The sequence below is a fragment of the Nicotiana tabacum genome, chromosome 7, assembly GCF_000715075.1.
Source record: "Nicotiana tabacum cultivar K326 chromosome 7, ASM71507v2, whole genome shotgun sequence".
Lineage (NCBI taxonomy): Eukaryota > Viridiplantae > Streptophyta > Magnoliopsida > Solanales > Solanaceae > Nicotiana > Nicotiana tabacum.
Genome location: NC_134086.1, coordinates 142,493,321 through 142,506,828, shown reverse-complemented (window position 1 = coordinate 142,506,828; position 13,508 = coordinate 142,493,321). Strand labels below are relative to the sequence as shown.

At 35.1% G+C, this 13,508-nt stretch overlaps 2 protein-coding genes across 3 annotated transcripts; one reads left to right on the top strand and one right to left on the bottom strand.

Annotated features, from left to right (window-relative positions):
* The first annotated feature begins 2,020 nt into the window (after positions 1 to 2,020).
* Positions 2,021 to 9,678, top strand: LOC107832708 (uncharacterized). The gene is made up of 5 exons (XM_016660573.2): positions 2,021 to 2,157; positions 2,299 to 2,379; positions 5,460 to 6,046; positions 8,557 to 8,732; positions 8,813 to 9,678. Exons 2-5 carry the CDS (start codon positions 2,358 to 2,360, stop codon positions 9,264 to 9,266), a joined length of 1,239 nt encoding a protein of 412 aa, XP_016516059.1. The 5' UTR covers positions 2,021 to 2,157; positions 2,299 to 2,357; the 3' UTR covers positions 9,267 to 9,678.
* A 1,071-nt stretch (positions 9,679 to 10,749) lies between these two features.
* LOC107832707 (small ribosomal subunit protein uS10y) lies at positions 10,750 to 13,171 on the bottom strand. 2 transcript variants are annotated; one of them, XM_016660571.2, is made up of 4 exons: positions 12,998 to 13,171; positions 12,775 to 12,893; positions 11,865 to 11,978; positions 10,750 to 11,037 (listed from the first exon to the last, which is right to left on the bottom strand). In XM_016660571.2, exons 2-4 carry the CDS (start codon positions 12,887 to 12,889, stop codon positions 10,895 to 10,897), a joined length of 372 nt encoding a protein of 123 aa, XP_016516057.1. In that variant the 5' UTR covers positions 12,890 to 12,893; positions 12,998 to 13,171; the 3' UTR covers positions 10,750 to 10,894. The 2 variants fall into 2 exon arrangements, with proteins under 2 accessions (XP_016516057.1, XP_016516058.1); XM_016660572.2 differs by having other exon boundaries at positions 12,775 to 12,889; positions 12,998 to 13,139.
* Positions 13,172 to 13,508: the final 337 nt, after the last annotated feature.

Here is a 13,508-nt window from a genome sequence, read left to right as displayed (position 1 = left end):
TTATCAGCACTTTTCTGCCAAGCACCTGGTTATTATCAGTTTCATCACGTCTATCCAAACACGTAAATATACTTAATTAAAAAATCAATTTCAGCACTTAAAAAACCTTTTCACTACTTCAAGTTTATCATCAGTTTACAATTAGCTAACCCAAACGGGCCCTATATGAGCAAATTACTAGTCTCAAACTATTCACCCTTCAGCATCTATTAATTGTTCTCATCAAAATAAATTGCAATGAAACAAAGTTCTACGTAGTACTATTACTAGAAAAAGATAAAAGAGAGAGGCTCGATCGGCCAGAATCACTTCAATGGAGAACCTTGACGAGTGAGTAGCACCAACACCAGGCCTACCGTGCTTGACAGGCTCGTACGAGATTGAGAACTCAGCTAAATAATGTCCAATCATTTCAGGCTTGACCTCAATTTGATTGAACCGCGCGTTTTCCATTGTAAATTCCAATAACGCTTCCAATCATCTCTGGTTTTCACTTACTTGAGCCTCAAGTTTCGCCTTCCGCAGCTTCTTTATCAAAGCCATAGGCCAAACCCTTGTCGAACCTTCGGCGAGGACGAGCAGGGAAAAGCTTAACGAGATCAGTAATAGCCATGTTAAGAAGAGTATCCTGATCCACTCCTCGATCTGTAGCTGAACTTCTTAAACGTTCTCTTCTTTCGCTGGCCGCCGGCGGCAATATCAGCACCTTCAACGTCCGCCATTGCGACTAGGGTTTTGAGGGAAAGATTAAGAGTGTTTTTATTATTGAAACAATATATACAAAGTATTTACACTAGAATGACTTGGTCTCCAAGTAATGAATGGCTTGGTCCCTAAGTCAAGAAAATTAATCTACAAGTAAAAAAGGAAAAAGATACTACAATAATATTACATATTCTAATATTAAAATTAATAGTCTTATTTTCCTTAATACTGGACTGATAGTTCTGAATTTCTAGAAAATAAAGGGGGCCTCAAATACTTATACACGTAATATTAAGTTAACCAAAAAAATAGTTGATCTTATAAGAAATCCACTACATAAGTACTTATCTTTGTATATTCTGAATGAAATAAAACTCTGAGTTCAAGAATAAGATATGACATGATGTGATAATATAGGTAAATCACGTACATTTGAAAAAGAATTAAAACATCATAGTAAAATAAAATACTACTAGTATACAAATGGGGCTGATTATTTAAAAGGAAATTTAAGCATTGCTTGAGAGGGTAGGGGAAAATGTCTTGGAGAGGCTAGTTGGTTTTCCACAAAAAGTTTGATAGGGAATGATTTTCATCCGATTTCACAAATATTTTTTACATAAATGATGCTTTTCTGTTTGTTTTAGTGCAAAATGAAGTTCCTTCATTCTAACTTCATTAATTGAAATTTTGTTTAATATATGCAATTTCAAGTATATATTCAAGAAAACTATTTAAAAAGAGCACAAAAAACCTTCTTCCAGACGTAAACAACATAGAAAACTTGCACAAGAATGATATTTTGAGTTAATATCATTACTAGTCCTATATTTCACTTTCACAATTTTCGTACTTTAACACATGACTAACATTATTTATTCATACCCTTATAGTTTAGTAATCATATCATTATTGGATGGTAAATATTTTTCACACTTAATGTTTATATCAACACAAATATTAAAATATTTGAGATGTATCTTAACATGTATTATTATTATTATTATCATTTTATGATATATAATTAATCCATTTTCCTTTATTTTTATACTTAATTAGAACAATAAGACGTGATTAGTATACATACGGGATGCAAATATTTAATTCCTGGTTGAATTGCCATTTGCCACTGCCAATGCTACAGTGAGTCAAAAGGTGGCTTGGATATTTTCTTTATTCATTTGTGAAAAATATCCGAACCCAATATATCATATTTTGTGGACATGCTTTCTTCGTTAACCCAAAACTTGCACGTGCGTCGCTAAACCGCACGTGTAAAACATATTTTATGGAAATATTTAATTAAGGGAAAAAGATTAAATACGTTACTAAAAATAACAATAAAGAATAAAGAATTAACATTAATAATAAATGAAAAGTACAAGTATAACCTACTTTACTTCTTCCCTTTCTTCTTCCTAGTGCGCAACTCAGATCACAAAGGGGCTGAAGGTTTCTAATTCTCTGATACCTTTTACTTTTTATCTTTAATTATTTAATATGTGTGTGCGCGCTCGTGCAGATGGCAAAATTTTATGTTTTTTTTTTGTTGTTGTGAATTTTAGTCAGTGAATGTTGTGTGTGTTTATGTAGGAAATTTGAGGAAGGAGATCTGATGTACTTGCTTGTGGATCTTAATTATTCGGGAGATCATGATCGCCGTAGAGCATAAAGGTATGGCTTTTATTTTATTTTTTAATATGGGTATTTAATGCTGTTATGTTTTATGTGTGTGGAATTTGCCATGGTGGGATCTCGACTTTTCAGAAATTATGGGGTTGAACTGAAGGATAGGAATTGTGGGTTTCATGTGTATTTTTTGAATGCAATGAATAAGCATTTGATTCACAGTGGTTTTTGGTTTTGAATGGATGTGAAAGAGGAAGTTTTTGATCATGTAGTGCTGTTGGTGTTTCTTTTCTTACTTTTTATGAAGATAATACATGCAATGCTATTGTTGGGGAAAGACTAGGAAGACTTTAAGGTCGAATAATTGGTTACCGAACTTTTTTTTGACAACAGTGGTCGGGGATAGCGTCCTTTCTAGTTTGTGCGCATATTGACTATTCCACCGAGTACATGCTACCTCCCACCGATTTAGGCAGATGAGAATAAATCACCTAGTTTTTTGCCGTCTCTGTTGAGGTTTGAACCCTAGTCCCCCAAGTTTACACTCACTTTATTGACTCACTACGCCAATACCTTGGATAAACATAATTTCTGGGGTAGGGAGTGTTTGGGGGGGGGGGTGTGTGGATAAAGTTTGTCTTTAGGTTATGGATATTTTGCTTCCCCCTTTTTCAATGGGAGTTTATGTTGGAACTTAGAACTGTAAGTTTTACTGCTGCTATTTGACTTTAAAGTTTAAATGGACATACATAATGTTCTTCCAAACCTATCAAAGAACAATGGTTCTTTCATTTTGGAGATACTATTTTGTTGAGAGAAGTTATTTGGCTAGGTCATTCCATTGTCAATTGTTGGAGTAAATATAATATTGCACTAAATCCACAATCCGGAGGGGAAAAAGCAACTACACCTCAATCCAGAATAAATTGTTGTCTATTATATGAACCTTCATTGACCATATTGTTCCAGTTAAGCTCATTTTAGATAAATATTATATAAATTAAAAATAAAAAGTACTACACGTTCTACTGGCATATAAATCTCACATGACTAAAAGACTCCTAGAAAACATTGGATCTAAAGTAAATGTATTACTATAACTAAAATATATTCCCAACTAATTAGTATCGCGTATACATGTCGTTTTCTTCCATTATGCCCTATTTTCCGCTAGATTTGCATGGATTCTCTAGAGATTGTAGGTCTTTCGATATAACTTATGTGATTTTAGGTCTACCTCATCCCCATCAATACCTTTGCTTTCACACTCATAGACTGGTGCATCCGAAAGTCGATATAGGACACGATCAAACCATCTCAAATAACCTTCTTTTATTAATTCTCGAAGTGTGCTACTTGCACCTTCTGGTGAGCATGACCATTTTTAATCTTGTCTAATCTTGCATGACTGCACATCCTTCCTATCATCTGGATCTCTGTGACACTCATCTTGTGGTTATTGTTTGCATTTAGGCACCACAATCCTGTCTAATCTCATTTCAACTTCAATCATGCATATATTTAGTCTTACGCTGCTTCTCCTAAAACCCTTATCCTCAGGAGGATCCTTGCTGTTTTCCTATTTTTTGAGCTGTGATTCTTGGTTTAAAAGGTGATTTGCTGGGATTCAAATCTTACCTTATAAAAAAAGATGATTTGCTGGGATGAACTGGTGAACAGTTTACTTGAATGTGATTTAATGGCAATTTAGAACTAATAATGTGTTAGTGCACTTTTGGGACCTAAAATTCACCGCTATGTGAAAATAAAAAGCTCTAGCAAGTTCCCCCCCACCCCACCCCCACCCCCAAAGAAAAGGAAGAAGCCACTGACCCCCACTATATTGGCAACTGGTAAGCGTGTCTGTTATTTGGCAAGCAAACCCTTGAACAGAGGTTTCCAGATGTAAAATTTTCATTTTCTGAAATACCTCCTTTTACTGGAAATCTGCTAGTAACATTCTATCTGTGCTTGCTGTAAGTAATTAGCTGGAAGTGATCCCTTTTCTTTTCATAAATTTTCTATTACTAAATGCTAACTCTTACTTGTGTTTCCAATGATACACCAACTAACCACCTGTCTTCTCACAGAAAAAGGACCAGTGAATAGGCTTATTTTTCATAAGTAGGACCACTGAATAAAGCTATACCTTTTGGAAAATATGAACTTATAAAATTTGCCTCCCAAGAGACGTCTTGATGCCACGCAAGCTTCTTGTTTCGGGTAGTTGATAGCGATTGATGATCTACGTGTTTTATTGGGTATGAGGAATAAACTCACGATCATTTCTCCGATCATATCACTTGATGTCCACTCCTTCTACTCCATGACTAGTTGAGGTGTACCACCTGCCCTCAAAGTAAAGTCAGTGTCCCAGTATCACATTCTGATTTATGTGTGGAAGCAAAACTAAGCTTGAGACTTGAGTAACCACAAATGCTATAGTTACCCCCCTTTTAGTTTTTAATTTATGGAACTAGTTGTATTTTCCCTCTCCTACGTTCACTGCATGAAGCAAAACTCCATTGTTGAAGGACAATGCTTATTTGAGAGGTGAGCAGAGTGTCCTTTTGCATACAGCAGAGTGTCTCCTCTTAACAGCCAGAGATCTACCTTAATAAAAAAATTCAAAACAAAAGCCAGAGCTTCTGGACTGTAAAAGCTTGGGAGGAGCTTTGCCATTCTAGTCCATGAAGTCTGTTCGAGATAAGCATCAAAGAATTCGCATGGTTCTCATGTACTTAAGTTATAGACTAGTAACTAGTTCATTTGAGAAGTAGTTTGATTGCCTTTTATAGTAGTTAGGGCTGCTACCTTAAGGAGAAAAGCTGCAGATCTGCATTAACATTTAACTGGAACTTTGGCATGGCCTCTTAGTCATCTCATTGTTCAGCACTGTTTTGTTTATCTAAGGACCATAGAACAAATAACGGACAAGCTGCAATGAGATTTAAGTTTTTAGTCCTTTATTATAAGTCATTATGTTGTGTTTATTTAAAAATCTTCTTTTGGGTTTGTTTGATTTTGTGGCAATTATGTACTTTGGAATCTTAATTTATTCATGTTTGTGAAACACTTTCATTAGTACCTATGTGATGTATTTGTTATTTATTCTTGGACTGCAGATACTATGCATACGAACTGTGAGGCATCCGTAAGATGCCTCCAGAATGCAGGCTATCCCCATAATCTGCATTACAGTAGGACCGCTGTCAAAGTCTTACCAGAGCCTAGTGATGGCGCCTATATTCATCCAGGTGGGGATAGCTTGGACGGCACATTGAGTGGTGAATCTATTGACTCTTCAAAAGAATCGCCAAACCACACTGTTTATCAGAATGGCTTTGGTTTATGGTCAGCCTTTTATCCTAACTCAAATATGCATCTGCGCTCCGTGAATGCTATTGAAAGCCAGATCTTTCCATATCCAATGGATAACCACTACCATTATAGCCTATTAAACATGTTCCCTCAAAATTATCAGTATGATTATCGGTTCCAAGATTTTCAGTATTTTGTTGTTATTGACTTTGAGGCAACATGTGATAAGGAAAAGAATCCTCACCCTCAGGAGATAATAGAGTTTCCATCAGTAATAGTGAGTAGCACGACTGGCCAGCTGGAAGCTTGTTTTCAAACTTATGTGAGGCCAACGTGCAATCAACTATTGAGTGATTTCTGCAAAGATCTGACTGGTATCCAGCAAATTCAGGTTGGTTGCAAGTTTTGATTTGCTACCTATTATAGGATTTCGTCTGAAATAGATGAGAGTTTTAACTAAATAATGGAAGAACCTTGGATAAGCATATTTTTAAACATGTAGCTTACTATCCTTCCATATTATGAAGATTGACTTAATTTGATGGGTTGAAGTTGGAAACTATCTGCTAGTAGTTATGTTATTCATTTGCTCATTGATTGCTTTTCTAGCTTTATTAGTATAAAAAAATTATAAATAACTAGAGCAACAACAAAGAAAAATAAGATTTTTTACAGAGCTTATGGAGGTACTTTCTGTCCTGTGCGGGAATGCGTGTTGCAGCTTGCAAGGTTAAATGAGCAATCATGAAATGGAGTAGTTGCAATAGAATGCTATCATTTGTTATGTCAGAAATTTGAAATGGCCAACATGTGGTTTGAGATGTATCCTCCATATGGCTATTAGATATTTGAGAAGTGAATGATAGATTTTGGTATATTGTTTCAGTTATGTGGTGCAAATGATTGAACCTCAAATTTATGATATCAACTTCACCCCCCTGTGATGTGTAGTATCTTATTCATGGTTTTAGACAATATAGAAGGGTTTGTCTCTTAATACACAACCTTTGCTACCTATGTGCTTGTGATTACCAATTTTATTGACCACCATTGAAGAGATTAATCTAACTAGATGATAAAAAAATGAGTTCGTAAGATGAGGTGGATATGTCCAAACTCCTAAGAGAACACTAGTCTTTCTTGAATTTAAGGTGATTGAGTTTCGTCCATTGCTAGGCATGTTTTGTTCCAATCTGACTTAAGTATTTCGATCTAGCTTTTGGACACATTTCACTCTCAAGCAGGTATGATCCTTATTTTCATTAATAGAATTTTTTCAAAGGAAGTCGAGAGAGAACCCTGGTCTGTCGTAGAATTTAGTTTTCTAAAAGGAATGTCTTACTGAGGTTTGAACAATGGTGCTCGTGGATTTGTCCTGAAGTTGACGGCACTAAACAATAAATATCTGCCAAAATCATTGATTGCTAAGAAAACATTCTGCAATATATTAATATTAGAAACAGGAATAAGAAATTAATATAAGAAAACTTGTTACTAAATCTCCTTGGTTAAAAAAAACTAGTTACTGAATTTGGAAAAAGAAATTTTTAAGTGCATTTTTGCATCTGCATCAGAAACTTGATACGCACGGCGTTTTAACTCCAATGACATGGTTTTCACTTCATATAATTTACTTAATTACAGTATGTTTTAAACTTTCTATACTCGTGTTTATATATATATATATCATACTATATTAAAAGTGGGAAAACCTTTAAGTTAAAAGCTGATTTACAAAAATATCCTTTAAAAGTTGAGTGGCCATTTTATCCCTGATACAAAAATTATCATTTTCCTTTTTTTTTTCGTCATTAATTCATAATTTAGCTTATTTTAAAAATTCCAAAAGTGTCAAAATACATTACAAAATTAAAGGAGGAAGATGAAAAGACTTCGGTTTTCAAAACTTTTTATGGTCCAAGACTATTAACGTTTTAGAACCTTTTAATTTACTCTTATATTTCATGTTGCAATCTATATTGTGACACTGAATAGTATTAGACAAACTGTAGTGGAAGATAAAACTTGAGGACATGATCCCACCTTCTAAAATGGAGTTTCAAAATCATAAATCTGGGAATTTCAGTTTACATAAGTAAGTCGTGGCATGGTATATATATATTTTTTTTTTGGTTATTAGTTGCAGAGCTTTTACTTGCATGTATTTTATTCCTTCTTTTTTTGCAGGTTGCAAGCTTATGCTTCTATTAATTTCTTCTTCCTTTTTGTCCTCTTTATGAATCATTGTGTTTGATTGTTATGTTCCTTTTAGCTTCTGTGGTAATATATTATTGGATATCATTTTCACATTCTTATTACACCTTATATTATAAGAGTAAATAACAATGTGTCTAATTACTTCATCACATTATCATATTTCTCATGTTTCTGTTGGAAATTCTTTTCTCACAAAAATTCTGCTTTTTTATTTCAATATTTCACTTAGCAACACTTGCAAGCGACTGGTAAATCTATTTACTTTTTTTTTTTGGCCTATTAGATAAGTTTATTTTCTTCTAACTGCTTATTATATTGAGACTTGTATTTATAGGGTAGCATGATATTTTAATAGTATTTATATTTATATTGTTCTAACAAGTCTGTATTGATCATATGGAATACACGTGCATCGCACGTGTTCAGAAACTAGTATATATATATCTCATATTTTTCTTCATCTGTGCCTTTCTTTGCTTAAAGCATTCGCTTAAAGAATAATGCAGTTTTTAAGGTCAGGCTTGGAGTTTGGAGTATCTTTTCTATTGAAACTTATTGTGCTGCACCTTCTTTCTTGAGTAGGTTTGACCTGTTTTGTGAAAATTGGCCAGTCTATTGCTACTTTCTTTGGGTTTAATGTTGTAACAGCTGAGTCATGCAAGGTTGAATTTTTTTCTTTGACAGGTTGACAGAGGAGTTACTCTAAGTGAAGCTCTCCTTAGGCATGACAAGTGGCTTGAGAAGAAAGGGATAAAGAATACCAACTTTGCTGTTGTCACATGGTCCAGTTGGGATTGCCGTGTGATGTTGGAATCAGAATGCCGATACAAGAAGATCAGGAAGCCTCCATATTTCAACCGGTAGGTTTATATTCTTATTTGTATCTGTGTTCTAAAGTGGAGCACTTTTTCTTTGGGTTAACATAAAAAACGTATTCCAGATGGATCAACTTGAAGGTTCCTTTCAAAGAGGTTTTTGGAGGTGCAAGGTGCAATTTGAAAGAGGCGGTCCAAATGGCTGGCCTAGCATGGCAGGGCCGTGCACATTGTGGTCTTGATGATGCCAAAAATACAGCCCGCTTGCTTGCTTTGCTCATGCACAGGGGTTTTAGATTCTCTATCACCGATTCTCTGATGTATCAATCTGGTGATGAACCCTCTACATGGAAGCTACCCCCAGATCACCCATCGTTTCCCTCTTATCAACCTCAAAAGACGAGGGATATGCCTCCAGGATTGCAAAATCATCAGCCTTACTGTTTCTGTGGAGTAAGGAGCAGCAAAGGGATGTTCCGGAAACCAGGTCCAAAGCAAGGAAGCTTATTCTTCGGGTGTGGGAATTGGACTGCTGCTAGAGGTGCCTGTTGCCAGTATTTCGAGTGGGCCTTGTCCTGAAGGACCAGAAAAAATGACGTAACATTATTCAGCCGAATCATCATCATTTCTCTCTCTTTCTCGCTTCTTTCTCTCTATGTAAAAAGTGAAACGAAAAGACTTGGTTGATGACTGTTTGAGGAAGTGAGTCTACACTAGTGGAGATCTTCACTTCCTACCAAAGTAAATATGGATAGTTCAATCAAACCCTTTGGTTTCCAGTTAATGTTTATGAGCGGTAAACTTAGGAAATGAAAGATGGAATGATCCAACCATTTTAAAACTGACTTGTTGACAGTGATTGAACTCTACGGATATGAGTAATGGTGTAGTTAGAAGCATGCATTGACATGCCCAGACATGTTTTATTGTGTTAAAAATAACGTGTGAGCATTTGCTATTCAATGGGAATGACAGCAGAGTTGCTTGCTCATAATTTCTCCTTATGCCCCTCCTCTCACCTTTTACTTCTTTTCTTAATTTGACTTGTATATTGGACCTGGAAGTGTTGTGCCTTAGTGGACCTCAAATTATTCAAGATTGAATTTTGTAGTAATTTCCAGTTATCTTTTCATATCATAGCTTATCTTGAAGATGAAGGGCGTTACAGGAAGAGTTTTATAGGCACATTATTGGTAGATATTAAGTGTCAATAGGAACAAGCCTTAGTATAATTGTCTGAGCGAAAAAATTTACCAAGTTGAAGCGGCCGCATGCATTTCAGTAGACTTCTTCTTTCGTCAGTTCCATGTCTTTAATGTAAATTTGCTTAGCCTTTCCACGAATAGAGTAATCATTTGAGGAATATTTTCATTCAGCAAATTTGAAGTTCTTTAGTTCAATCTTTGATAAACTTATGTCACTTACATTTGGTTATCATTGTTATATACTCTTCTACACTCTTATATGTTGTAATTTATTTTATTCCACCGCCACTTGCTTGCTTCTCGTCTATCACTAAATGATTTAGCCACTATATATTTTCAAGACAAGAGAGTACCCAAAAAATGTAGATTTAGCAAATACCAGCTGGATGGTGATCGTTGCATCTTTCAAAAGCTTTTTTTTTTTTTTTGAACTTTTGTTTCTGAAAATTCATAATGCATACGAATCAAAAGCATTTCTCAACCCTGACAAAAAGCAAGTGAATGCTTTGACATATTTTTCCCCACCTAATTGCCCAGCAAATCAGGAAAACGAGTAAGAACTGCAGAGGATAGAGGCTTCAATATCCGAAGATTGTTACAAGAACCATCGGAAATAAGCAATTAACTTAATTGTCCAAAAAATGGTAATCGAATAAAATTAGAGTCCCATTAGCAAAATAACACAAATTTGGGCATCTGAGTAAATTTTGAAACTGCACCTCAAATGTAACGGTTTTGTACTCGATACTTCCCTCTTATGTTTTAAGTTTTAAGGTCTTATTATGAAACAAGCAAACAAAGGTCATAATCACCTCTTTTAAAGTAATCTAGTGTAGGAAATTCAATAGACTTGCTACTAAATAAACAAACCATACACTTTGCTTTTATCAAAAGTCTTAGTTTAACAGCAAAATTGTAATTCCAAAAAACTCGTAATACATAAAGTCTGGAGGGCAAAATACCACAAGCATATAACTCATCTACCTAGGTAAGACAAAGGATCTAAGAATCAGCAATAGTGACCTCAACCTCAACACCAGGTTCAATGGTGATTGAGGTGATTTGTTTGACAACATCTGCAGAGCTGAAAAGGTCAATGACTCGCTTGTGGACACGGAGCTCAAATCTGTCCCATGTATTTGTACCTGTGTGTAGAGACAAATGAAGGAGAAGATTAAACTTTTTGATGAAAATAAAACTCCTCGGATACACAGCTTTTTATTGATAGAATCACAGATCATCAACATGACACAAAATTAAAAAAGGCAATACAAGAGGCTCCGACTTCATAGATTACTTAACGTTATCTTCTAAGACCTAGAGAATAAGCATAAAAATAAAGAAACTAGTGGGGGCTGGGGGAATCAAAACCAACCAGCAACCCAATCATCACCACGGTAGGAAGACAACAAAAAAGAGCCTGGAATTTTATCATGAGTTGATGTAATGGAAATGTGGCTTGTCGGTATGGGTTAAGTGGTTTTTTTTGGGAGGGGTGGGGGGGGACGCATGCCTGACATACAGTTGTGTTGGGGGATCAAATGTAGTTGAGGAAAAGGATGTCAAGTGATTGATTGTTCGATCCAAACGCCGTTCTGCTTTCAGATTGATTGTTCGATCCAAACGTTGTTCATGTTTTCAAACTCTTACCACCAGTAACACCGGGGGGTAAGCACCCACTCTTATCCAGCAATTGAACTTTCGAAAAAAAGTTCTTTATTAAGGACTTTGGAACACAAGTTTATATATTATATAACCACTTACTAGAAGAATAACTCTCAGATGTAAGACTACAGAGACTAACCTTCCAAATTACCAATTTAAAAAAGTTCAGACTAAGTTGAAAACAAAATACTCTCTCCTATTGATACAAGAATCTCTGGATTGGATTCAGAATCAAATATCTCCAGTTCAAAATTATGTTATTTCAGAGAGGAACAAAAAGGCATAAAAAAGTATGAAATGGTAGTACCTTCACCACAAGGAGACTTTCTAGTGGTAATGTTAAGGACCTTTGTGGGCATCCTCACTGGTCCCTTCACCCTGAGCCTCTTATCCTTGGCACCACGAACCAAATCAGCACACACTACATGTTTTTAAATCATGTCAAAGAATAAGAGTGTATCTCTTAATAATTTATACAAAACCACAACCACAAGTAAACCATATATGAAATTTCAAACCACAACTCTGACTGCAAAAGTCATTCCCAGCTGAAACACAATGCTCCAATATCTACTTTTACCAGTAGTTACCAGAAATAGGGTACATTTCTTCAAGGTAGACAAACTAATAGTCATTGTCTTTAAACATATCAACAAGTTCTACTTCAAGCATGTGAAAGTCCAAATATAAATCAAATGTACACATAAATTTAAGAAGAAAGAAAAATTTCTGTCAGATACCAACAAAATGTAGCATATGACCTGTACCAATGAGTAATGAAATCAAATAGTAGCCATGGGGATTCATACAACACGGGCACAACACAAAACAAGCAAATGCAAAATCATAAGCCAGTTAAATCCTTCTTTCAACAAATTCCAAAAATTGAAACAGAATGCTTTAGAATATTCTTTTTGACTACCAAATGAACTCAATACCATCAGTTGATTTGTTAGAGAACAATATATCTCAAATTAAAGCTGAACTAGCAGTGCTAGTACTCCAATAGACACACTGCTACAAATTCAATTACTCTATTATACTAATTATATTTATACTTTCACAATTTTCTCATCAAGTCTATGCCAAAAATCAGAACCATAAAGAGTTGGAAAGCCTTTGCACTGATCCAATGAGTTTCGCATACACACAACTGAAGCATAAAACAATCACATACTCATGACATTGAAAAAATAAAGAAGCATAAAAGGGGAAACCTTTTTCGAGATTCTTAACATTTTTGGAGGAAAGAGTGATCCGAATCTTGTGAATCTGCTCCTGTGGCTCCTCTAGCCCTGGCTTGGTCGGCTTCATCGCTGCATATGCTGCCATCTTTCTGCACACAAAACGAAATCCATTTTTCCATCATACACACACACAAAAAAAAAAAAAAAAGTTTATTTACTAAGAGAGAAGAGCGGTGCGTGGAGATTACATTACCTGAGAGTGGAGAGAAGAAGCTCAGAATTTTGCAACGGAGACTGACTGGTACTGCTGCTGCTGCTGCTGCCGCTTCAACCTCTCTTTCCAAAGGCAATAGGAGGCTTTTGAGAGTACTCTGTCTGCTTTATATACCTTAAACCTAGCTAGGGTTTTATTTTCTTCTGTTTGTTCGGGTAACTTACTGGACTTTGTAATAGAAAATCATAGAATTAGTCCATTATATCTAGGTTCGTTTAAAATAGTCCTTTAAATGTATATTTGAGCAATTTTGGTCCGCTATGTTTATAAAAAAAAAATTGAACACTTTTTATTCCTATTATATTTAAAATGTATGATGGTAATTATCATTGTAAAAAAACATATGGAATACCACTCTTAACTCTTAAGTTGATGAAAGAATGTTCTCATATATAAGAAACAATAATTCATGTATATTTCCCATATTGATTTGCGGGTTGTAAATAATTTTCATGGATCAATAGACCAAGTAGTCGACTAAGTATCTTTC

What these genes read in the sequence shown, in the direction of transcription:
- LOC107832708 (XM_016660573.2), top strand. Translation starts at nt 2,358, where the DNA reads ATGATCGCCGTAGAGCATAAAG. An exon ending in CTGGTATCCAGCAAATTCAG is followed by an intron (nt 6,047 to 8,556) that starts GTTGGTTGCAAG and finishes TTTCTTTGACAG; the next exon opens with GTTGACAGAGGAGTTACTCT. An exon ending in AAGCCTCCATATTTCAACCG is followed by an intron (nt 8,733 to 8,812) that starts GTAGGTTTATAT and finishes AACGTATTCCAG; the next exon opens with ATGGATCAACTTGAAGGTTC.
- LOC107832707 (XM_016660571.2), bottom strand. Translation starts at nt 12,889, where the DNA reads ATGGCAGCATATGCAGCGATGAAGCCGACCAAGCCAGGGCTAGAGGAG. An exon ending in TGTTAAGAATCTCGAAAAAG is followed by an intron (nt 11,979 to 12,774) that starts GTTTCCCCTTTT and finishes AAAAACATGTAG; the next exon opens with TGTGTGCTGATTTGGTTCGT. An exon ending in AAAGTCTCCTTGTGGTGAAG is followed by an intron (nt 11,038 to 11,864) that starts GTACTACCATTT and finishes CTCTACACACAG; the next exon opens with GTACAAATACATGGGACAGA.